General features: G+C 51.2%; 1 protein-coding gene across 2 annotated transcripts in view; it reads left to right on the top strand.

The window, feature by feature from the left end:
- ST5 (suppression of tumorigenicity 5) overlaps positions 1 to 25,427 on the top strand; it is a 75,519-nt gene that overhangs the window by 37,118 nt on the left and 12,974 nt on the right. The window contains exons 1-11 of one of the 2 annotated variants that reach the window (XM_010829304.1): positions 3,678 to 3,920; positions 4,068 to 4,204; positions 15,166 to 15,317; positions 16,632 to 16,847; positions 17,784 to 17,880; positions 18,524 to 18,568; positions 19,547 to 19,731; positions 20,805 to 20,914; positions 21,106 to 21,175; positions 24,170 to 24,247; positions 24,770 to 24,910. In XM_010829304.1, coding sequence (XP_010827606.1) covers positions 15,273 to 15,317; positions 16,632 to 16,847; positions 17,784 to 17,880; positions 18,524 to 18,568; positions 19,547 to 19,731; positions 20,805 to 20,914; positions 21,106 to 21,175; positions 24,170 to 24,247; positions 24,770 to 24,910 — 987 coding nt within the window. In that variant the 5' untranslated portion in view covers positions 3,678 to 3,920; positions 4,068 to 4,204; positions 15,166 to 15,272. Of the gene's footprint in view, positions 1 to 3,677; positions 3,921 to 4,067; positions 4,205 to 15,165; positions 15,318 to 16,631; positions 16,848 to 17,783; positions 17,881 to 18,523; positions 18,569 to 19,546; positions 19,732 to 20,804; positions 20,915 to 21,105; positions 21,176 to 24,169; positions 24,248 to 24,769; positions 24,911 to 25,427 lie in introns of those variants that run through there. The other variant, XM_010829305.1, reaches the window with a different exon arrangement.

Genomic DNA, 25,427 nt, shown 5'->3' with positions numbered 1-25,427 from the left:
AAGCCAAGCAATGGTCTACCTCCTCCACCCACACCTGCTGCTCCACCCCCCCTGCCCTCCACCCCAGCCCCACCCGTCACCCGGAGACCCAAGAAGGACACACGAGGTCACCGCAAGTCCCAGAACAGGTAACGAATGCCCCTCCAGTGACGCAGAGCTGGGCACAGCGGCTTTGTTTTCAATGGAGGATGCAGGAGCAGACTATGGTTGCGGGTCACAGTTAGTACTCTGTAAATTCTGGAGCAGCAGATGATGTTAGGTGAAACATGAGCTAGGCGAAAAAGGTTGATGGTTCTTCTGCTCTTGCAGGGGATCTTCCTAACCCAGGGATCGAATGCATGTCTCTTAGGTCTCCTGTATTGGCAGGCAGGTTCTTTACCACTAGTGCCACCTGGGAAGCCCTGCTTAAAAGCGAGTGGAAGGGTGACATGACATTCCAAATGTTGTGTCCTGAAGATGTTGGCTGGTTTGGCCTTTGGAGTGGAGCCCTACTGGAACTTCTTCTATGGCAAGGGTGAAAGTGAGAGTTGCTCAGTCGTGTCCAAATCTTTGTGACCCCATGGACTGTATGGACTATACAATCCATGGAATTCTCCAGGCCAGAATACTGGAGTGGGTAGCCTCCTCCAGGGGATTTTCCCAACCCAGGGATCAAACCCAGGTTTCCCGTGTTGCAGGCGGATTCTTTACCAGCTGAGCCAAATGAGAATGGTAGGGCCATCTTACTTTTAGATCGATGGGGCAGTCCCTTGAGGACTAGTATGATCTTAGCCTCCTAACTACCTGAAATGCCAGCTAGAGATTTATTTCCTTGGCTGAAACATTATCTAAATACTGCATGTTACCATTAATGCAGTAGGGTTGACACATTTAACATGATTTGCTCTTTCCTGAGGACTGCCTGGGTATATAGGAACCCTGGGCTTATATGAAGAGGGGATCTCTGGATCCTAAAAGGGGAGACTGATGGGAAACAGAGAGAACATTTCACCTACTTCCTGGCCATGTCCAGAAGGACCTGTTCTCACATTGACTTCCTGGTCCATCTCAGCATTCCTGACACTGGACTGCCCAGATCATCTCCACAATTGTAGTGACTTGGGAGCCAGAGCAGCTCGAGTTGGTGCAGGTTGATAGGCATCTTGTTTTCTGAATAGGAGTAGGCTGGGAACCAGCTTCCTGTGCACGGCCTGTTGTCCTCCCCCTCACTGCCTTTCTCTTCTAACCTAATGTCAGGTTGGCGTTCAGGTTTCTTTGACTTCTGGGGGTTCTTCAACCTGACACCATACTTCAGGCTTCCACCCAGCATATCCCAACTCATATAGAAACTTTCCCGCCATATGCAGAGAGGAAAACATCACAAAGGCTCAAACTCATGAGCTAGAAGAGACCTTGGCTAAATGTAATTCCATGTTCTGGCCCACCTCAGCATGCTCACTGACTCTTTAAGTCTGTAACACCCTGCTGAAATGTTTGCTTTGTCTTTGTGTGTGTGTGTGTGTGTGTTAGTCACTCAGTCGTGTCCAACTCTTTGTGACCCCATGGACTGTAGCCCACCAGGCTTCTCTGTCCTTGGAATTCTCCAGGCAAGAATACTGGAGTGGATTGCCATTCCCTTCTCCAGAGGAACTTCCCAACTTTGTCTTTAGTCATCTATTTCTAGAAAAATCTGTCTAGAGCCTGCTGTGCACCAAGCCTTCGTGCTGGTCAGGGGGACACAAGAGTGCATAAGATGTGGCTGTTGCATTCAGGGAGTTGGTAACCTGGTACAGGAGATAGATGCACAAATAAATTATAGATGCTTTGCTCCCTACTTGGATCCATGGGCAGGCAGAGTGCTGCTGAAACCCAGAGGAAGAGGCATCTTAACTGGGGAGTGAGGGAACCCTCCTCAGAGAGGGAGCTGCTGAGCTAAATTTAGGAGAGCAGGAAGTACATAGCCAAGTGGAAAAAGGGGATAAGAGGAGAGAGTACTTCAGCCTGAAGGTTTTACATATACACACCCACATATTACATTCATAATATATACATACATCCATATATGGTGGAGTCACTTCAAATGAGAACTAACAGCAAAGTTAAATCTCTGTTCTTAAGGGAAAAAAGAATCTGTTTGAAAAGCACAGGCTGAGGATGAGATAGTAAGTTTAAATCTGTTGTGCCTGGTACAATTCTTGTATTTAATATACCTTTTTATTTTAAAAAATATACAAGCCATATATTTATATTATTCAACCAAAGAAAAATCTTTTTAAAAGTCTGGAGGAGAAACTGACTGTATCCATCATCATGAAAGACCCTGTGCTGGTCCTCGATATGGTACCTTCCAGAGGGATTTTCAAGGGTTATTTGGCTGAACATGGCTTGTGTCATTTGCTGACCTGAGAACTGCCTGCATGAGATGTTGACTCCACTGTATACGTTGCTGAAGGCTTGCTGTCACACCAGCAGTGGCTTGCAGGCCAGCTTTCAGAAACCTCTATGCTCAGCCATTGGGTATTTAGCTGGTTGAGAAGTCTGGGCCAGAGACAGAGATCGGGGAGTTACCATGGTAGCAATGGTAGATACGGTGATGGTTGTCAGTATGGGGCTCCCAGAAAGTGCAGGGCGAGAAAGAGAGCCCTGAAGACAGAACTCTCAGACTGTGGCATTGGAAAGGCAAGTGGAAAAGGGGAGCCCTCACAGGAGCTTGAGATGCAGTTGAAAACTAGGAGGCCTGTGTCATGGAGGGCAGGGAGGACAGGGCCAGTGTGAAGAGTTCAGCTGTGATGAAGGCTGCATAGTAACCACGCAGCTGAGGACACTTTTAGTCCTACACTTGTACCCCAGGGCCCTCGGGGTGTTGTTTATTAAACATGAGAGAAAGGACTGCATCAGCTGAAAGATCAAGGGTACCCAAAGATGAGGAAGGTGTTAGTGAGTGAGAGGGAGGGATTCAGTCAATGCCTGTACTTTTCTCCCTCCCGGAGAGGGACCAGCCTTGGAGAGCAAGAGCATGCAGCTGGGCCAGGCCTCCCTGTGAAGATGAGGAGTAGAGGGTAGCATGGGCTCAGCATGTCCGAGAAGCTAACTAGCTGTGGTTTGGGAACCATGCAGGAGAGGGGAAGGTTATTTGGGGGATGGAAAGGTGCAGGTCACTAACCGAAGGTAAGGTAGGTCTTGGAAATAGCTTCTGGCGGCAAATTGCCTTACCAGGTCCTCTCAGAAGTGGTGTGATTTGTCTTGAGGGCTCAGGCCCTTCTCATTTCAACGAACCACCTACCACCAGCTGCTTCTGTGACCCCTGAACAGCCCTGAGCATCACCCGTCGTGTTGAGCCCTTCCTGCCTGCTCGGTGCCTGAGGCCTTGGCTCAGATGCAGACATGGTGTGAGACTCTAGACCAGACGAGGCACTCAGTTCCTGTGGTCATGGCAGTTGCTTCTCAAAAATTATATTCTCCAGGGCTTGGAGGCCCAGGTCAAAACCTCAGACCCTGCCGTCTGACAGCCTGTGCGAGTCTTACCTCTGTCACTTTATCTCCTTGAGCCTCAGGCTGCTGCTGAGTCACTTCAGTCGTGTCTGACTCTGTGCGACCCCATAGACGGCAGCCCACCAGGATGCCCCATCCCTGGGATTCTCCAGGCAAGAACACTGGAGTCAGTTGCCATTTCCTTCTCCAATGCATGAAAGTGAAAAGTGAAAGTGAAATCGCTCAGTCATGTCCGACCCTCAGCGACCCCATGGACTGCAGCCTACCAGGCTCCTCCATGGGCTAGTCCATCTTAAAGTGGCACGATACCTAGCAGCAGCAAGCTGAAGACGAATGGGCGAACATGTGTAGAGCATCAGACACAGCGTCTGACACATGACTTCCTACTGGTATTAGTTGCAGGCACCCAGGCTGGGGCCTTTTGGACCATTTATCTCTTCATTTGGATGGTAAGTTTGGATCCATCTTGATGCTTTGCTCAGTGGCTGGTTTAGCGAGGAGGACCTCCAGTCTTGGCTGTTGCCCTTGGCCATTCCCTTCCAGGGCAGCAAGGGTGTGGTTCAGCCAGAATGACTCATACTCTTTGTCATCCACAGAAAATCCTTTGAGTTTGAGGATGCATCCAGTCTCCAGTCCCTGTACCCCTCTTCTCCCACTGAGAACGGTACTGAGAGCCAACCCAAGTTTGGATCCAAAAGCACTTTAGAAGAGAATGCCTATGAAGATATCGTGGGTAAGCAGGGGCCGAGCGGTGGGCTGGCTCATCTGTGGTGCTGCAGGAGCATGACTGCAGGACCGGCTCCACTTCATTCTCTCTGGGCAGTTGTGGCCCGACTTCCGGAACTTCTCAAGGAAAGGGCATCAGAGAAAGAGGCTTACCAAAGACTGGGCAGCTGAGAGATTAAAGCCTGGCTTTGAATGAATTGGAACCCAAAGGGCTCCTGGGACCACAAAAAGGGGGAACCACACTGTCCCTTTATTTTTGAAAGTCTCTGGAGTCCAATAGGTGCCCTTTCGTAGCTGTGTATCCTTAGGCAAATCACTTTTAACTTTTTTGCGACCTTTTCTCTTATGAAATGATGATTTTTTAAATTCTTAATACCTAGTGAGTTTATATTTAAAAAAGAAGAGTCACTAACTAGCAAATGATGGAAGCATACAATTGACACTGGCCGAAATACTTGGGGAGGGGGGAGGGAGGTTCACGAGGGAGGGGACATAGGTACGCCTATGGCTGATTCATGTTGATGTTTGACAGAAATGGTGATGATAGTTTTATGGTAACAACAATAATAGTAGTAATATGCAAGATTACTGTTAGGATTAAATGAGATAAAATATATATCAAAGTATCTAGCGTGATACCTGGTCCTTAATATGTATCTCTCCTACTCTTCCCTTAAAGTAAGTGTGAAGTGTCTGAGATTTCACTCTGTTTGCAAGTTAGCACTAGCCTGCTCGGGTCCACAGATACTGGCAGAAGACAGAGGAGCTTGGATCACAGAGGACTTTACTACTCATGCACAACGGGCCACATGAGCTTGCTGTTCACACAGGTTCCCCTTGCTCCGCAGCCCCATGGGGCAGTGTGGAGGAGGTCCAGGTAAAGGCTGTACACATCGTGGGTCTATTATGTCCAGCCGAGGAACCTCAAGCTTAGGAAACCCCAAGCTTTTCAAGGGGCTGCTGGCAAACCTGTTCAACCTTTGCCCCATAAGCAGACATAATCCTTATTATTCTGGTCAGGAAACAGATCTGCCTCTGTCCTAGAGGGAGACTCTATCCCCCAAGGCTGTTTGCTCTATAAACATCTTTGAAAAGAATGATTAATTTCTCTTGCTCAGGTTGGAAATGTAGAATACCACGGAGAATTGTCCTCCAGGTACTGGGAGGATATTGTGTTGGCAAACTTGCATCTGAGTGTCAACAAAAAGCAATAATTATAATAGTCGAGGCTCAGTCAGTTCAGTTCAGTTGCTCAGTTGTGTCCGATCTCTGTAACCCCATGGACTGCAGCACGCCAGGTCTCCTTGTCCATCACCAGCTCCCAGAGCTTACTCAAACTTAGGTCCGTTGAGTCGGTGATGCCGTCCAACCATCTCATCTTCTGTCGTCCCCTTCTCGTCCCACCTTCAGTCTTTCCCAGCATCAGGGTCTTTTCCAATGCGTCAGTTCTTCGCATCAAGTGGTCAAAGTATTGGAGTTTCACCTTCAGCGTCAGTCTTTCCAATGAATATTCAGGACTGATTTCCTTTAGGATTAACTGATTGGATCTTCTTGCTGTCCAAGGGACTCAAGAGTCTTCTCCAACACCACAGTTCAAAAGCATCAGTTCTTCAGTGCTCAGATTTCTTTACGGTCCAACTCTCACATCTGTACATGACTACCGGAAAAACCATAGCTTTGACTAGACAGACCTTTGTCAGCAAAGTAACATCTCTGGTTTTTAATAGGCTGTTTAGGTTTGTCATACCTTTTCTTCCAAGGAGCAAGCGTCTTTTAATTTCATGGCTGCAATCGCCATCTGCAGTGATTTTGGAGCCCAAGAAAATAAAGTCTCTCACTGTTTGCATTGTTTCCCCATCTATTTGCCATGAAGTGATAGGACTAGATGCCATGATCTTAGTTTTCTGAGTATTGGGTTTTAAGGCAACTTTTTCACTCTCTTCTTTCACTTTCATCAAGAGGCTCTTTAGTTCTTCTTCACTTTCTCCATAAGGGTGGTGTCATCTGCGTATCTGAGGTTATTGATATTTCTCCCAGCATTGATTCCAGCTTGTGCTTCATCCAGCCCAGCATTTCTTATAATGTACTCTGCATATAAGTTAAATAAGCACAGTGATGATTTACAGCCTTCATGTACTCCCTTCCAGATTTGGAACCAGTCTGTTTTTCCATGTACAGTTCTAACTGTTGCTTCTTGATGCTTCTAACTGCTGCATGTAGATTTCTCAGGAGGCAGGTCAGGTGGTCTTGTATTCCCGTCTCCTTAAGAATCTTCCACAGTTTGTTGTGATCCACGCAGTCAGAGGCTTTGGCATAGTCAATAAAGCAGAAGTAGATGTTTTTCTGAAACTCTTTCACTTTTTCAATGATCCAATGGATGTTGGCAATTTGATCTCTGGTTCCTCTGCCTTTTCTAAATCCAGCTTGAACGTCTGGAAGTTCACATACTGTTGAAGCCTGGCTTGGAGAATTTTTAGCATTATTTTGCTAGCGTGTGAGATGAATGTAATTGTGCAGTAGTTTGAGCATTCTTTAGCATTGCCTTTCTCTGGGATTGGAATGAAAACTGACCTTTTCCAGTCCTGTGGCCACTGCTGAGTTTTCCAAATTTGCTGGCGTATTGAGTGCAGCACTTTCACAGCATCATCTTTTAGGATTTGAAATAACTCAACTGAAATTCCATCACCACCACTAACTTTGTTTGTAGTGATGCTTCTTCCTAAGTCCCACTTGAGTTTGCACTCCAGGATGTCTGGCTCTAGGTAAGTGATCACACCATTGTGGTTATCTGGGTCATAAACATCTTTTTTGTATAGTTCTTCTGTGTATTCTTACCACTTCTTAATATCTTCTGCTTCTGTCCATACCATTTCTGTCCTTTATTGTGTTCATCTCTGCATGAAATGTTCCCTTGGTATCTCTGATTTTCTTGAAGAGATCTCTAGTCTTTCTCATTCTGTTGTTTTTCTCTATTTCTTTGCATTAATCAGTGAGGAAGGCTTTCTTATCTCTCCTTGCTATTCTTTGGAACTCTGCATTCAAATGGGTGTATCTTTCCTTTCCTCCTTTGCTTTTAGTTTCTCTTCTTTTCACAGCTAGTTGTAAGGCCTCCTCAGACAACCATTTTGCCTTTTTACATTTCTTTTTCTTGGGGATGGTCTTGATCACTGCTTCTTTTACAATGTCACGAACCTCCATCCATAGTTCTTCAGGCACTCTGTCTATTAGATTAAATCCCTTGAATCTATTTGTCACTTCCACTGTATAATCGTAAGGGATTTGATTTAGGTCATACATGAATAGTCCAGTGGTTTTCTCTGCTTTCTTCAATTTAAGTCTGAATTTGGCAATAAGGAGTTCATGATCTGAGGCCACAGTCAGCTTCCAGTCTTGTTTTTGCTGACTGTATAGAACTGCTCCATCGTTGGCTGCAAAGAATATAATCAATTTGATTTTGGTATTGACCATCTGGTGATGTCCATGTGTAGAGTCTTCTCTTGTGTTATTGGAAGAGGGTGTTTGCTATGACCAGTGCATTCTCTTGGCAAAACTCTGTTAGCTTTGACCTGCTTCATTTTGTACTCCAAGGCCAAATTTGCCTATTACTCCAGGTGTTTCTTAACTTCCTCCTTTTGCATTCCAGTCCCCTATAATGAAAAAGACATGTTGTTTTTTTTTTTTTTGGTGTTAGTTCTAGAAGTTCTTATAGGTCTTCATAGAACCATTCAACTTCAGCTTCTTCAGCATTACTGGTCAAGGCATAGACTTGGATTACTGTGATATTGAATGGTTTGCCTTGGAACGAACAGAGATCATTCTGTCGTTTTTGAGATTGTATCCAAGTACTGCATTTCAGAATCTTTTGTTGACTATGATGGCTGTTCCATTTCTTCTAAAGGATTCTTGCCCACAGTAGTAGATATAATGGTCATCTGAGTTAAGTTCACCCATTCCAATCCATTTTAGTTCCCTGATTCCTAAAATGTTGATGTTCACTCTGCCATCTCCTGTGTGATCACTTCCAATTTGCCTTGATTCATGGACCTCACATTCCAGGTTTCTATGCAGTATTGCCCTAGTCAAAGCTAGGTTGAGTTTATTTTTGGGTTTTATCTTAATTCTGGCCAAATTCTCTTCAGCGAGGGTTTCCGTTTTGTTCAAGTGAAGTGTGTGTCTCAGCACAGGTCCCTGAGGAGAAGTCTGCATCCATGCACTTGACCTCTCCTGCCCTCCTCTCTGTCTTGTCTCTGCCTTGGGCCTTGGGGCTGAAGACCATAGTCCTAAGGAGTGTATTCATGCATTCGTCCTAAGTCGCTTCAGTCATGTCTGACTCTTTTTGACCCCATGGACTCTAGCCCATCAGGCTCCTCTGTCCACAGGATTCTCCAGGCAAGAATACTGGAGTGGGCAGACATTCCCTTCTCCTGGGATCAAACCCGGGTCTTCTGCATTGCAGGTGTATTCTTTACCTTCTGAGCCACGTATATAGTTTCCCCAATTACTTTTGATAATTTGTACCACTTCTACCAGAGTGGTACAGTTGTTTACAATCGATGAACCAAAATATCATTATCATCCAAAGTTCATAGTTTATGTTAGGTTTCACTCTTGGTGTTACACACTATATGTGTGCGCTAAGTCACTTCAGTCATGTCCAGCTCTTTGCAGCCCTATATACTACAGCTCTCCAGGCTCCTCTGTCCATGGGATTCTCTAGGCAAGAATACTGGAGTCGGTTGCATGCCCTCCTCCGGGGATCTTCCCCACCCGGGGATTGAACCCACGTCTCTTAGGTCTCCTGCATTGGCAGGCTAGTTCTTTACCACTAGTGCCACCTCGGAAGCCCAATGAGTGTGTTACAGAGAGGAATGACCCTAGTGGAGAGCCCGCCAGGTAAGACTGTGGGATCCTAGGAAGAGAGAGTCATCTAATCCCCTGTTTGATCTGAGTCGTCAGGTTCCTACTTTTCTCCTTACAGCCTGACTGCTCCAGCGTTTCTGGGGAGCCAGCAGCAGTGCTCGGACCCACACAGGCATTGCTTTCCCAGGGTTGGGGTGTATCGGATGTGACTGCCTGAAGCTCAATCCTGTCTGAAAGTCTGTGGGAGTGAGATTCCCCAGAACAGCAAAAGGGCCTGGGGAAAGAGGCCCCTTCAGTTACCACCTGGGAGAAACTTTGTATGCATGGCCACCCAGAGCTGAGCTCAGTCAGGAGCTGTGGGGGACAGAGGCACAGCCCCATCTTCCTCCCCACCCCAGAGTAGGGTGCACTCCTGTTTGCTCTGTTCTGAGAGAAATCCTCACATGTCACTGCTGCCTGGGGCCCTGGAAGCAGCCGGGGTGGCTGCTGCGGTGGGCAGGGCAGGCTCCAGCTTTCAGCTGTCCCCCTCAGGACCCAGGTGCTGCCGGCACTGGGGCCTGAGCACTCTCTTCTGTGAGAATGCTCTGCAGCCCTTCTGTGCTGCCCAGGCACCTCACCTGGGAATGCTTTTGCATCAGCTGAACTGGAATAAAAGAAAGGGATGCTCCAACCGTTTCTCCCTGTCCAGAGCTCCACAATCACAGGGTTCTGTTTGAGGTTATTTGGGGGCTGTGCATGTAGTGTTGGGGGGTGGGCTGTGGCGGGAGGGGAGAATTTTGGAGGCACTGTTCTGGGCAACAGAACTGTTCTCAGGCCCTCCTTAGGTTAGAAGTTAGAAGAGGTAGAGGGAGGCAAGTGTGTCTGGGCCTTGGCCTCCTCACTCAGTGGAGGGGACTTGCTGCCACTTTGAGCTGTTGCGTGAGAAGGCCAGAAAATAGCAGAGCAGCTTGGATGCCTCTTAGATGGACGAGCTAGAAGCCTGAGTAAGGGCTGGGCTGAGGTGAGGCTGGAGCGGGGACATGTTCCCTAGCTGCTGAGCTTGCTTCCGGATCTTTGGAGCGCTGTGTAGAGAGGAAGGGGTGAGAGGGGATGGCAGGGAGGGCCCCTGGGGGTTCTGGCTGCCCTGGTGTGGTGGGGGTCGGGTGAGTTTCCAAATCTCTGGCTGTTCGGTGCCCTGGGTGTGTTTTCCTCCTTTCTGTCATCACAGTAGCCCTTGAACTTCTTGACCTGCCCAGGGAGGCCAGAGGGAAATTCAAGGGAGGATGTCTCTTTCTCTCAGATTCTGGTTGACTTACCCTTTCTCCTTCCTTGGAGACAGTCCAAGAATTTGGACCCCTCTGAGGCTTCCGAAGGGGGCCCTTGTTGCTGAACTTTGAGTGTCACTTTCACTTTTGCCTCGGACTGAGCAGAGCCTGACTTCCCGGGAGCCTTCTCTCTCCTTGGCCCAGCCTGTGCTCGGTGAGGCTGAGGGTGCTCTGGTTTGGATTATCCAGTTTTTGCCGCCTCCCTTGCCTGGGGGCAGACGGAGCTTTGTTTCGGGTGTGTGATAATGGGGCTGTGGCAGGAGGCGGGAGGTGGGCAGAGAGCACCCACGCTGAGTCTTTATCTTGGGGGCCAGCCCATCGGTCTGGAGTTCCTGGTCGATAAGAGGCTAAGTGCGAGTTGGCCCAGAGACTAATGCGTCTTCTCCATGAGCCCTGGACTTGAACACAGGGCCCTGGGGAGTGCGCTAGCCTCCCACCTAGACCCAGCCTGATGCCTTGGGAACCAGGGTGGGATACTCCAAACCAGGCTGACTTTTACCCTGCTGATTTGCAACAGAGTGGGCCCGAAATAAAGTTAGACTGCTGTGTCGCTTCTAGGGGCTGTTCCTTCTCGCCTGTCCAATTTGACATCTGCCTCTGGAAGATGCTGCTGTCCCACAAAGCCTTATAATTGTTGGCATTCTGAGCCTGACACTCAAAAATGCGGCCAAGGAAGCAGCTTGTTAGAGAGTTATGTGGAGTGGCCTCGGCGCCTGACCAGGGAGCCCAGGCTGCATTCCTGCAGAGATTCCCACTCCCATCAGCTCGCTGGGGCTGAGGGAGCGTTTCCAGGAACTTGAGTGGGGTGGGAGCTGGGGACAGAGCCAGTCAGCCTTACTGTAAAGCTTTTCGAGCGTCCGCTCTTTCTGTCTTCTTCTCTCTTGCGTCGCAAGGCTGGGGGACAGTGAGGATTAGAGGCACCTAGTAGCATGGAGGCTGCTGCCCAGAGGTGTCATCCAAGGAACAGTGCCCGGGCAGTTGGGAAATGGTGTCCAGCTTTGGAGGGTGGGGAATGGCTGGCCCCTCAGAGCTCCTCATCTGTGCTGTGCATTGCCGGGGCGCTGGGCCCTTCATCTGGCCCTGTCTCCTCAGTGCAAGGGAGGGGAAGAGGCCGAGAACCAGAGAAACAGCTGGCTGGACATGAGAGAGGGTTGGGGAGGGAAGCTGCAGACCCAGGGCCCTCACCATGGGTGTGGTCTGGGAAGCTTAAGATTTGGAGAAATTCTCAGTTGTTGACACAGACACGCATCCCTTCTCTAACTGGTTCTTCCACTCGTGTGTGTGTTGGGGGCTGGGGTGTTTGGTATCCGTGGTTAATGGCCACAGGAGACGTGGGGAGGCATGGGGGGGCAGGGCTCAGTGGGACTGGGTTCTTCCTTCAAGAGGATCCCCGTGATAGGTTTGGGCTCTGACCAAGCCCCATATAAAAAAAAGTGCAAAGCAGAAATTCTTGGCGATGCCCCTGTCCTTTGTGTCATCAGCAAAGCTGGGAAAGGGTGAGACCTCTGGCTTCTGCAGCTGGGCTTGATGAGATGGGGCTGCTCTGGGCCAGGCCTTGGGGATGGAGGCCCCACCTCTTCTCTGTCTCCCAGGGCAGCCTGGAGCACCCTTGAGGGAGCTGTGTGGGCAAGAGAGTGGGTGAAGGTCTTCAGATCTGCCAGGTTTCCCACCTCCCATCCAGGCCCTGCAGAGTATTCTCCAGGTTTCTCCACTCAGCTCCAGCTTCTTCAGCCTCACTGTGGCTCTCTCCCGGAGGAGGGAGGAGGTTCTGAGCTGGATTCCCTAGCCCTCCTGGTCTCCCAGCTCTGAGCCATCGCTTTGGGACCGACTGGCTCTAGGCCTTGGGCACTGCTTGGTCTCTGCACATCCCCATGCCCTTGTCACCCTTACTATCTGGACAGGTGGCTGCGTGGGTTTCTGTGTGGCAGCTCCAGGAGGGTCGTCAGAACAATCCAGAAAGTGGGTTGTCAGAAGTGAATGAGGCTGTGAAGGGCTCAAGCTATGGCTGGGGAGGTGGGGCTTGGGCCAGGGCCAACCTTCATTTCCTGGAGAAATGATTAGTGGCTTGGTTATATCTGAGAGGCTGTTGAATGTTGCTGGAGAAGAAAGAGGCTGTTTCTTTCTGTTAGGCTGGGCAGGCAGGAGGAGCAGGCATTTGAAGCTTTCCTGAAGTTTAGTTTCCAGAGGCCATACCAGGCTTGAGACCCTGGTGTTCCCAACTGTTTTCAGTTCCCAGATGATCACTGATATGCATCTGTGACTGTCCCAGGCCTCCGTCTCCTACTTCTATTTCTTGGAGCTTTGGCTTTTGCATTGATGTTCAAAGGGAAAAGAAGGAAGGGAGAGAAGAGGAGTGAAGGAGGGAGGAAAAGAGTTTGCCTTAGCGCTCAGAAGCCATTAGGGAGTTTAGGAACATCTGTCTAAAACAGTAGTTCTTAATGGGGCAAGCATGGGTTGGGGTATAGTTCCATCCATCCATCCGTATCTACCCATCCATCCATCCACTTTTCCTTTGTTCCTCCTTTTCTCCTTCCTTCCTTCTTTTCTTCTATCCATCATCCATCTGTCCGACTCATCATCCGTTTATCCGTCTATCTGCCCAGGGGACATTTGACAGTGTCTGGAGACATTTTCAGTTGTTTGGTTGAGGGGATACTACTGTCCTCTGTGTAGTGAATGGAGGCCAGGGTTGTTACTGAACATCCTACAAATGCACAGTCCAGTCCACCACAACAAGAATTATCCAGCCCCAACTGGAGCAACTCTGATCTAAAGCAGTTGAGACAGGGTCGTCCTGTAGGCTGGGGGAAGACAATAAGGACTCTGGCTGGTCATCCAGCCCAAAGCAGTTTAGATTTGATGAGCCTGGAATACATGTTCTCCCTGCCCCCATCTGCTCTGTCCTGTGTCACAGGATAAGGAAGATTGTATCCTGACTCAATAATCTTTGGTCCCCTAGCCTCACCGCTACAGGACCTATGTTGGCGAGGGACCAGGAAATACAGAGTCTATCCTGATTCCTCCCTGAGTGCCCGCGATGGGGTGGGCTATAGAAAACATGCAAGGGATGTCAGGTTTCATATTTGGCTTCTTGAGGCAGGGCTTCTGGGTCAGCTCTGCTTAGTCAGGGCTCTGGAATGGAGAAAAGTCATTTTCATGGCATGACTGTGTTACAGGAAAGTCTGTGCAGTTGCTGGGGACTCTGCCTGGTGTTGAGAATCACTTAATCCAGTCCCAAATCCTTCCTTGCCCCGTCTTTGACTCATTCGTTTACAGAGATCTGAACGGCTCCCATGGCAGTCTAATTAGCCGTGACTGAAATCCCCCTTCACAGCCCCTCTGCCCCCACACCTCGGCAAAGACATTTCCTAAATTCATGGTGGTTTCTCATGATAGTGATAAAAATGAGATCTGGTAGAGATCTTGGTTTTGGCAATTGAAAACTCTGACGGCATAGAGGATTTGGTAGCTCTCCTGTGTCCACTCTCAGGGGCCTTGTGTTGAGTCTGTTGCTTTTTCTGTCTGCTCCCTGAGAAGTGGCAGCTGAACTCCTCTATGGTGGGAGGCACAGGCAGGTGTCTGTGGGGCCCCAGTGGTCCCCCAGGCTCATCCTGCTGCTTGGACAGACAAGGTGGGGCGAGCCCTGCTCTTGTGGTGTGCACCTCCAGCAAAACAGTATTCTGCCCCCAGCACCTGCGTCCCAAGTAGTGGTATTGGTATAGCTTGGAGGTGGGGAAAGACAAGACAAGGGGGAGTGGAAGGCTGTATTCACTCACAGTCCCTGTGACCCTTGTCACCACTGTGGTTCTGCCACATAACTGAGCCAGGACTCACCTTGCTTGCTTTTTAGGAGTCCAGGTGTATGTTGGCAGGAGGATAGGGCTTGTAGGAAGGGGTTGCTCTTCAAGGGCGGGAATGGACGGCGCTTTTTGGATTTTCTGTGATTTCCTGGTAGTGCCAATGCAGTGCTCTGGACGTCGGAAATGAATCCTGAGAAGAGAAGCAAGAATTCCCCCCAACCCCACCCCTGCAGTCCAAACTCCCTTCAGGCTTTTCACATCTCTCGTGTGTCCCAGCAGAAGAGTTTATCACAAAAGGGGATTGATGACCATTGTCCTTTTGCTGAGGTCCGTGGTGGAGGAAGTGGAGTGACGCTAGTCAGAGCAGTTCATTGAACAAGTAATACTGAGCGCTCACTACTTGCTAATCACTGCTCTGGTGCAGAGTTACCTCAGTGGACCAGGTGAAAGCCATGTCCTGAGAGAGCTGTTGCACAGCGTGCCGGTGAGATGCAGGTCTGGTGCCGCCTGGTGCCACCCGGCTCCCTGGAGTTCACAGAGTCCTCCACACCCACGCCCAGAGGTGGTCCTCAGGGAGCAGGGGGTGAAGAGACAGCTGCGTGACCTCTGAAGGCCTTTCCTGCCTTAAACTGTATATCTCCGGGGCTTTCGCAGAGGACGGACTGGAGCCAAGAAAAGACGCCTGCTGTTGGCTTTGTCCTCTGGCTGGGCACAGGCACGGGTGGCTGAGCCAGTCTTGTGCAATCTTTGAATTTATAAAGCAGAGGCCAGACAAGGCTGAGCTGAATTGGGGAGGGGGGACGGTTCGGCTTCTGGACTCGGAACCAGGCTCTGTTTGTAGCCTTCCCACTGCAGACGGGCAGCTGTGTGACTCATAAGCTGAAGGGCCAGGCAGAAGCCACTGTCTTTGGCTCACAGGAATTCTGCTTGTTTATTTGTGTGTGTGTGTGTGTGTGTGTGTGTGTATCTCCTTCTTTCCTTCTCTAACTTTTCCTCCTCTGCAGGAGATCTGCCCAAGGAGAATCCGTATGAGGATGTGGACTTAAAGAGCCGAAGAGCAGGACGAAAACCCCAGCAGCTGTCTGAGAACTCCTTGGACTCTTTGCACAGGATGTGGAGTCCTCAGGACAGGAAGTACAACAACCCACCCACTCAGGTAATGGCAGCCCTGAAGCGCGCCTGTAGGGTCAGCTTGAGGCCAGGGCCAGCTTCTGCTCAGGCTTTTTCCCTCACTAGTGCTTGGCAGAGGTGACGTCAGGGAGGAGCTCTGTGTTCAGGGACCTCTGCCATGTCGACATCCTTTGTGGACAGTCGAGACGTGCTCTTAGGGGCCACCCAGTCCCACCTTCTTCCCTTGACTGCTGGAGCTCTAAGCTGTGAAACTAAGGTAGGAGCCCCTGTAGTCTCCTGTCTAATCATGATTTCTCCTTCCCTTCCTGGAAGCAGGAAGACAGGGCCTGGGTTGGTGTCTTAAAATTCTGTAGAACTGATCTTAGCCCTGGCATTTAGGGGCCAGGGATAGGCCCAGTAACTGGATTTGGAGAGCCACATAGGTATCTCCAGGACCTGGAAGTGCTCCCATTGGATAAATGGCTGAGTGGATGAATCTCTGAGCAATGGACTGATGGAGGCAGAATGGGGAGAAAGGTGAAGAGGCAAAGGAGCTCTGAGGCTGTAGCTTGTTCTGGCTTTGTCCACGATGGACAGGAGGCTGGAGGATGGAGATCCTATCTTGAACCTACCAAAGCAATGCTGATTCTCCTAGAGATTTTAGAACACTGGCCAGAGAATATAAAAATTATTTCTTCTGGCCTTGGAGTGACATGATTGTTTTTATAAAAGGTTTACCTTTCTAATGTGCTCTGTTCAAATAAACGTCCACTGAATGTGTGTTTTCCGACTGATTGGGTAGGAAGAGGAAATTGGGGGAGGGAAAGGAAGGAGGACTTGCTGAAGAGTGATGAGCGGCGATGCCAGATGCAGGTGGCAGGTGGAAGGCATGCCAGGTGTGCAGAGCTGCTCCCTTTTTAGCAAGCAGTGATTCCACTGAGTAAGGTGCCCTGTGGCGAAGGATGTCAGTCTAGATGGAGCGAGGCAGAACACAGATCCGAGCCACACCCAGTAATGAGCACAGTCAGCCTTGTCCCAGAGCTCAGACAGCGCCCACAGCATTCTCACTTGGCCTTCTTTTCCCACTCAGATGACAGCCCAGTTTTCTTTGTCTCTGCTTTCTTTTTTTCTGGCAGAAGTCAAGCTTCCTTTGTGGAAGCAAGTATCTAATCTTGCCCTGACCTGCTGATTAGCAGCTGAGGTCTTAGAAGAGGAAACCCTGGTCAATGGAAATTCCAGGTGGGGTTCGGGGGAAGTCAGGGAGGACAGCCTGTGGCTCCTGTGTCCAGCTCCCAGCAGACAGGTGCTGGCCACGGCATCCATGCTGAGGCCCTCTCCCCTGTCCCCTGCCCCACGCCAGCTCTCCCTGAAACCCGGAAGCCAGTCCCTGCGCAGCGGGAACTGGTCGGAAAGGAAGAGCCACCGGCTGCCACGGTTACCCAAGAGGCACAGCCATGACGACATGCTACTGCTGGCTCAGCTGAGCCTGCCGTCTTCGCCCTCCAGCCTTAATGAGGACAGCCTCAGCACCACCAGTGAGCTGCTGTCCAGCCGCCGGGCCCGTCGCATCCCCAAGGTAGCTTCTGCAGGTGGAGCCGGCCAGGACTGGGCGGGTGGGTGGGCAGGCCGGCCGTGGCTCTTTTCTCCCTCCCTCCCTCCTTTCCCTAATCTGCGCCTGCTTCCTTAATTCTCCTTAAATTAATTTTGGGTCCAGGCACTGGCCTTTTCTTTTTTCATCTGGCTAATTCTCTTTTCTTATCAATAAAGATGCACTGAGTGATTAATATTGCACAGATATTAGGGGAAAACAGGCCAGCTGGCCCCCAAGGAGTGCTCCACGCCACTGGCTGGATGGAGGCAGTCCTTAGGAGGCTCCTCATTAGTGTGCGCGTGGGGTGTGCAAAGTCTCTGTGTACACAGAAACATCTGCAGGCTGTGAGAGGCTAGAACTCAAAGGTGGGTCTTCTTTCTGTACCTCTCTGAGTTGAGAGTTTTCAGCAGTAATTTGCACACCCACACCAGCCAGGCCCAGATCCCCAGCTCAGAGCAGCAGGATTTAGCCCAGTGGTATTTTTAGCCTGCAAACAATGCTTGGGTATATTGGGAATTTAGCTCCTTCCTGCCAGGCCCCCAGGTGGTAGCCCGGAGGGGAAAGGCTCAGTCCTTGTTCCTGTTATTGCCTCTGAGCAGCTCTTTGTCTCAGCTGGTTCACTGACTCCTGAGACCCAGGAGCTCCCATCCTGTCTGGTTTGATCACAGTTCCTTCCTCTGGGGAGCTAAGTGAAGACCCTTGTCTTGGGGGCAGGAGACCACTAAGTGGACAAATAGGTAGAGAGCTACGGCTTGCCCTTGGGACCAGTGCAGCAGAGAGACAGCACTGGGCCCCACGCGGGGAAGGGTGGGAGGCTTCTACCAGCAGGGGAACAGATGGCCTCTGTAAATCAGCAGCCTTCTTAGGAGCAGGGGCAGATGGCGTTAGGGTTACCTCACCCTCCCTGCTTTTCTCACCCAGCTTGTCCAAAGAATTAACTCCATCTACAATGCCAAGAGGGGAAAGAAGAGGTTAAAAAAGCTGTCTATGTCCAGCATTGAGACATCATCACTGAGAGGTAGGCCTGGACACCCGAGCTGGCTCATGTTCCTGGGGCCCTTGGGCATTAGAAGTGGCAAGATGCAAGGACTAGCCTCCGTTTACCCTTCCATGGGCCAACTTGCCTTCTAGGAGGGTAGAGCCCTGCCAAAAAGTGGCCACACAGGAGGGGAGGGCCAAAAAGAGAAAAAAGCCCTGGGAACGGTTAGTTGAGACTCTGGGCTGTGAGGCCTGAATAGGAGGGAGGTGGGAGTGGGAATCTGTGTCTGGCCAAAGGAAAGGCCAGACTTACTGAGCACTGTGGTCTGTTTCCCATTTTGAATCTTGGCCTCCTGGAGGCAGGACCCTTGTGTTCCAGGCCCACAGGCCTCTCTGCTGGCTCAGCCTCCAGCTTCGGCCCTCAGCTTCCCCCAGATCAGGACTGGATGGATAGGAGTTTGTGTATAGATTAACACCTGCAGGTTGAGCTCTGAGGGACACTGGCCCTGGGCCACGCAGTTCCTGGCCGGGGGCCCTTTGGAGCCCAGATGAGGTCCATCCCTCATGAGCTGGGCCCGAGGTGAAGAGGGGGAGTGGGGAGGGGGTCGGTGGAGGGGTGCACAGAAGACATTTACCATGGGGCAGCAGCTCAGCCAGCCTGCACTCTGCTCTGACTTTTCCAGATGAAAATAGCGAGAGCGAGAGCGACTCTGATGACAGGTTCAAAGGTGAGACGTGGCTCCTAGAGAGCAGGGACCCCTTCCCAGCCCTGGTGGAAGGGTATCTATCAGCCTTTGCTGTCCCAGCGTCCCAAAGTGGCCCAGTTGGGAAGGGTATCAGCAGGCAGGATACGAGGCCAATAGAGCAAGGAGCTCTAGGGGAGTCCATTCCTTCTATCATGGAGCTCAGCCCTGTGAGCTTAAATTCAGACATCTCCCCTTTTCCAAATTTAAGGCTGGTGACCCTGCCCTACTTTCTTAAGCCATTCATTGTCCATCTAGGTTTGCCTGGTAAGTGTTGTGGGTCTGGAGGGTCAGAGATGTGTTCAAGGTTCCTCTTCTGGTTGTGAGAAATGTGCTGAAGTCTGAGGAACCTGGTGCTTGGGAGGCTGTAAGGCCACTCATCTTTCCCGTCCCTAAAGAGGAGAGCTGCCACCTCCCTGGAAGGTTTCTGGGACCTTCACATTCCAGGGGCCTTGGACAAATCTCTCTTCTTTCTCTACCGAGAACCCCTGTTTAGACCTTCCTAGATGATTAAAGTATCGATATTGGGAGCTCCCTCCTTCCCTCCTCTCATCCCCAGGCATGTGGGCAGGTGGACTTTGGGCCTGGGGACAGGGGAAGGGTCCAAGTCCAAGGTTGCTAGGGCCCCTAGGATGAAGGCTTCGTGGATGTTTGTATCTTCTCGCCCTTTTGGCCCAGGGGTGTGTAGGTGCCATGACGCCTCCCTGGGTTTGCCTGACTCAGGCAGTCTTATTGGTCCCAGCCCAGCCTCCAGAGGCTCCGGGAGGCCCAGACCAGTAGCTCCCTGTGTCAGATCAGACAGACAGACACCTTGCTCCTGCCAAGTCTCGCCCAGAGCTCGGGGGGTCAGGCTATCAGGCTAGGCTCCTGCACTTAGAGGTGACCCACTGGGATGGAGCCCTGAGTGTGAGGTGGGGCGGGAGCTGACGCGGGGTCTTGTCCTGATGTGTGGCCCGCCCCCAGCCCACACACAGCGCCTGGTCCACATCCAGTCCATGCTGAAGCGCGCGCCCAGCTACCGGACCCTGGAGCTAGAGCTGCTGGAGTGGCAGGAGCGGGAGCTGTTTGAGTACTTCGTGGTCGTGTCCCTCAAGAAGAAGCCCTCCCGGAACACCTACCTCCCCGAGGTCTCCTACCAGTTCCCCAAGGTGCGACCCCTCCCTCCTTCCTGGCCTCTGCCTTTCCGCCTGGCCCATCCTGTTCCTGCCATAGCGACCCACCTCACTGCCCCAGCCCTGAGTGTGGCTCCCTGGAGCCAGGAGAAGTGGTGGGTTTGGGCCAGTGAGTATTCAGAGGATGAAGGCGGAGAGAGCAGCCCCCAGTGTGGCTAAAATCAGATCCACGTTGTGTACAGGACTTCGAGGGTCCTGAGGAAGGGCCCCCAGCTACTACTTCTATCTTTCTTCTCTTTTTGAACCACTTTATTGAGATACAATTTAATCTATTAAATTAAAGAGATACTATTTAATCCACCTGTTTAAAGCATACCATTCAATAACTTTTCATATATTCACAGTTATCTGACCAATTTTAGAACATTTTCATTACTCCCCAAAGAAACCCTGTACCCATCAGCATTCTCTCCCCTTTCCCCCACCTCCCTGAGCTCTTACCACTCCTTCCCTGCTTATCCCCAGCCAGCCCAGTTGCCTGGCCTCCTTTCACTTCCTGTAACACTCAAGCCCTTTGTCTCTGTCATTGCCCAGAATCTTCTTTTTTCCAGCTCTTCATTTGGCTACTGGCTCTTTCTCATTCTCTGCTCAAACAGTACCTCCTCCAGATCTTTCTAGATACTCTAAAGTAGCCCCCTCCGCCCAGTTCTCTCTGTTGTATCACCCTGTTTATTTCCTCTGTGGCCCCTCTGAGACTGTGTTGTTGATTACTTCACTCTGTTGGCCAGCACGCGCATAGGACAGGGACACCATCTGCTTTGTGGTCTCTTTCTTGGTAGTCCAGCAATGGCACAGTGCCAGGCACCACATATAAAGTGCTGCTTTGGCATATATTGAATGAATGAATGAATGATGACTCATCCCACACCCAGACCTCTCTGTGAGAATTGTGAGTGGGGTCAAGGCTGCTGAGAAGCATGCCAGTTGGTAGAACGCCACCTAGGACTCACGAGGCTGGGGATGGGGGGTATATTTCTCAGCTACCCCCACGACCCCCAGCTTTCATGTCTTCTCTGATCTGTTTCTCCCCATATCCCTCTTCCTTGCAGCTGGACCGACCCACCAAGCAGATGCGGGAGGCAGAGGAGAGGCTCAAGGCCATTCCCCAGTTTTGCTTCCCTGATGCCAAGGACTGGCTCCCTGTGTCAGAATACAGCAGGTGAGGCCCAGTCTGGCAGAATCTCCTCCACCCTTTCATAGCGGGCGGCTGGCTGGGCCCACTCTAGTCCCAGCCTCTTCTCCTGTAGCAGCCTGGTCCTTCACCCCCTCCCTGGGATGGCAGCCCTTCTTCTTGGGGGCTGTTTCCTGGTCCTGTGTACTTCCCTGATGCCAGACTTCTCCCTGTTCCAGCGAGACGTTCTCCTTCATGTTGACTGGGGAAGATGGCAGCAGACGCTTTGGCTACTGCAGGCGCTTACTGGTAAGTAGGCCATTCGGTCCTCAGGGCCTAGGACCGAATGGTCCTAGTCCAGAGCGCTAGGGTGGGCTAGGTGCTTTAGTAGAGGAGGTAGGATTTTCAGTGTAAAGGCTGGGCCACAGAGTTTGTATGTGTGTGCTCTTCTTTAACTTGAGCTTGTAGAAACTCTTGTGTTAGGCTGCCTTGTATGTTCCCTGAGGCCACTGTCACACACACACACACACATACACACACACACAGCGCTCCTGGGATGGCAGGACTTAAAGTGGCCACTCTGATTGGGCCCCAGGATCTGAGATAATCTATAATAAGGGAAGAGATTAGATCACTTTCTACTGGGATGTCATGTTTTTAGCTCTTCTATACTTTTTCTTTTTGTTCATTTTCTTTGGGCTTTTGAGCTCAGATCGTTGATCCTGGGTTGCAGGATCACATCAGTGTGTGTGTGTGCATCAGACTGGGATGGAGGACAATATTCCTCACCCCAACCCCTGGCCAGCCTGATGTGTGTCCTGCACTTGATCTGGTAGGACTGAAGGCTGAACAGGGACAGAGCGGTAACTTTCTGTGGGATTCTGGGAGAGATGCCTTGAGCTCAAGGGGAAAGGAAGGGTTTTAAAAACATAAGACATGTTGTAGAGAAGCACTACCCCATCCCTCTTCCCATTAGTCCTGGGAAATAGATTGGGGTAAAGAAAGTCCTGTCACACGCTCCCCTGGGGCTCACTGGGGATGTTGTTGGCTTGGGCTGTTGACAGTGTTTCAAGGTTCCTGGGCCTTAGTGGGAGAAGGGGCAGACGATGGGGATCTTAGGCAAAGGTGGTGTATAGCAGGGACCCCAAATGAAGGATTCGGGCTCATTCATTCGTTCATTCAAAAACATGTACCACACACCTACTGAGGGTTAGGCAACATGCTGAAGGTGCATAAAAATGAGTTAGACCTGGATCCTATGTTCAAGGAACTTCAGGTGCTTTAGGACTTCCCTGGTGGCTCAGACAGTAAAGAATCTGCCTGCAATGCAGGAAGACCGGGTTTGATCCCTGAGTCGGGAAGATCCCCTGGAGAAGGAAATGGCAACCCACTTCAGTATCCTGCCTGGAGAATTCCATGGACAGAGAAGCCTGGTAGGCTATAGTCCATGGGGTTGCAAATAGTCGGACATGACTGAGCCACTGAGAGCGCTAGGGTGGGCTAGGTGCTTTAGTAGAGGAGGATTTTCAATGTAGAAGGCTGGACAAGGGGAATGAACTGTTACTTGGGATCCCTTTTATGTTCCAGGCATGTCATTTTCTTTATTCCTCATAGTAGTCCATGAGGCATTGTTATATCTGTTCTGTAGATTAGGAAACTGAGACTCAGATGTGGAATGACTTGCCCAGGGTCATACAGCCAGTGCGCGCTAGAGCCAGGTTGACTCCAAGCTCTAAAACCCCAAGTCTGGAACTCCCAGATGACCCCACAGGGTAGTCCAGGGAGAGGAATACTTGGCTATAGAATGCCTGTGAGTGGGGCCAAGGGAATGTGGAGCAGTAGAGGCCAGGCGGGGAGCCAGGCAGGTTCACCTGGAACTGGAGGGGCCCATTGCGAAGGCTGCTTTAGCAGGGGCAGAGATGGAGTAGAGCTGCTCCTTTGCAGTGGGCCTGCCGCCCCCAGGGAAGAGCGTGTTTGTCCTGGCGTGCTCAGAGAGGGCCTGGGCTGGGCCCCTGCCAAGGGGGCTGGCACTCGCTCGGCATTCCTACAGATTGGACACAACGATTCTAACCCAAATCCCACATACTTGATTTAATCACTTGGGGTTTTAGGGGAGGCGGGGGAGAGGGAAAAAGAGAGGAGTGAGTTTCAGGCCTAATATGGACAAAAACAGATTCTGCCTTCTCTTTAGATCTGTGACGTGTGGCCAGCAGGTTTGGAGACTGAAATAGCCCCATCTGCATTTGCTTAGCGGCCTGCGTGAGGGGCCAGCACCTGCTGCTCTGCTCCCTCCCCACCCGGCCTGGCCAGGCCCTCCAGGTCTCCAAGCCAGAAACAGCCACAGAGCCCTGCCAGCCACTGGCTGGAGAAGCCGGCTCCTGTGGACTCCCTCCAGCCTGCACTGGGGGCTCCAGGCCTGGGGAGCTCTTGGCCCACCTCTCCTCGAGCTACCTACCTTTCAGATCCCCCTACGACTCTGTTCTCCTCTACTCTGTACAGGCCTCTCTCCCGTATCTTCATGTTTCTTTTCTCTCCTTTCTGTCAGAAGGCAACTTACTTCAGAGGTACCACAGCAAAGAGGTTACACACACACAGGCAGAAACAGACTCCTGGTTCCATGACTTCTAAATATCTGACCTTGGGTGATGGCTTACTAATTTTGAACCCAGTTTCCTCATCCATAAAATGGGAATAATAATGCCTAGCTAACAAGTTTTTGGAAAGTTCCAAGCCCAGGACTCAGAAACGGTAAACATTCAATAAATAGTAGTTTACTTACCTTATATAGTGTCAGTTTGCTTTTCTAGAATGGGGACGATCCAGAAAGGGAGAGAAGTGCAACTGAGAAAAGGAATGTGTTGCAGAATGTCTCCGGTGGGGGTAGAAGACCGCCCGGCTCATTCCTAAGAATGTACACAAGCCCCTGTCCTTGCCAGCAGGCTCCCGGGGACTTGGGGATGTAAATCCACAGATCACCCTACAGCCTCTGCCACACCGCTTCGTCTTTGCCAGCCCCCACCAGGGTCCTCTGGGAGGAAGGGCAGAGCCTGTGTAGCACTTGGCAGGAGCCTGGCACCTTGGGCTGGAAGGCCAGAAGAGGCTGAAGCTGACTCCCAAAGAGTGGCCGCTTTTCCTTTGAGGGCCTGGTTGAGTAGGTGTTCAGAAGAGGCCTGGAGTCTTCTTTCACTAGAAGAGAGGTTTTCACTAGAAGAGAGGTGCTTAGTCCTCAGATCCTAAGGAAAAGGAGCCAGGTGTAGTAACCACGTGTTCTCTGTGTCTGTCTCTCTCCTTGTCCCCGCCCAGCCAAGCGGGAAAGGGCCTCGGTTGCCAGAGGTGTACTGTGTCATCAGCCGCCTTGGCTGCTTCGGCTTGTTTTCCAAGGTAAGAGGGCTCTGGCTTACTTCCTGCCCCCTTCCCCCATCTGAAAGCTCCCACAGGAGTATCTACAGGCGGTTTAGATGAGAAAACCACATGTGTGTGTGAGAGAGAGGGTGAGAGAAGGTGAGAATGCAAGGGCAAGTGCAGCCAGGCTGTCTGACTCCCTCCCTGTCCACCAGCTCCTACACGGCAGCGTCTGCTCATGTCATATCCCACCCTGGGCCGTGGGCAAGCTGAGTCCTTGGGGACAGAGACCCTGGGGAAGCCAAGTGCCCAGGAACTCCACTCTCAAGAGGTGTTTCCTTTGCCCAGCTATTCACTCTTGGGGTCTGAAGCAAGAAATAGTTAGGGAACACAGCCCTCACAGTGGCCAGGGACTTGGGAAGGGTGGGGTGTGAAGCTCTTGGCTCCCAGCTTTTGGCCCAGACCAGTCAGATGCCAGAGTGCCCTCTTCTCTACCCAGGAGGTAGGGGAAGGGCAGGGCCCTGACCGCCTTCCTCTTTGGGCTGCTGCCGGTGGGCACAGGTCCTCGATGAGGTGGAGCGCCGGCGTGGGATCTCCGCTGCTCTGGTCTATCCCTTCATGAGAAGTCTCATGGAATCACCCTTCCCCGCCCCAGGGAAGACCATCAAAGTGAAGACCTTCCTGCCAGGGGCTGGCAATGAGGTAGGGATTTCTGCTGCCTCCTCTCTCGGGTCACGGACTGAGGCTGGGGTGGGACCTGCGAGCCCACGGCTCAGTCTCCAGAGTGCGGAACACGGCCCCTTCCTAGCTCAGTGTGTTTGTACACCTAACCGACAGGTACTGAGAAATGAGTGACAGAACTGTGATTGTCGCTCACCTCTCTGCAGCTCCCAGGGCCTTCCCTGACCTGTTCGGACTAAACTGCAGGCCGTCTCTTCTTCATTGATTAGATGTTTATGGAATATGTGCTGTCTCACGGTCAGGTTCCTGCGGACCTCGGGGCAGAGTTGTACAGTTAAAGAGGGGCACAGCTGAGCATTTGTGGAGTTCACGGACAAGTGGAAGAGACCAGTGTTAAATAAATACTTGCCCGTAGAAACAGATAACTCCCCAGAGTGTCAGGTGCCAAGTGACAGCACAGGAGGGAGAGTGTGTGACAGGGCGTCTCCTTCAGACTAAGGGCCAGGGGAGGCCTCCTCTGAGGAAGATGACCTTTTCT

This window comes from Bison bison, unplaced genomic scaffold (genome assembly GCF_000754665.1).
Source record: "Bison bison bison isolate TAMUID 2011002044 unplaced genomic scaffold, Bison_UMD1.0 scf7180017864503, whole genome shotgun sequence".
Lineage (NCBI taxonomy): Eukaryota > Metazoa > Chordata > Mammalia > Artiodactyla > Bovidae > Bison > Bison bison.
This window is presented reverse-complemented; position numbering and strand designations above follow the sequence as displayed.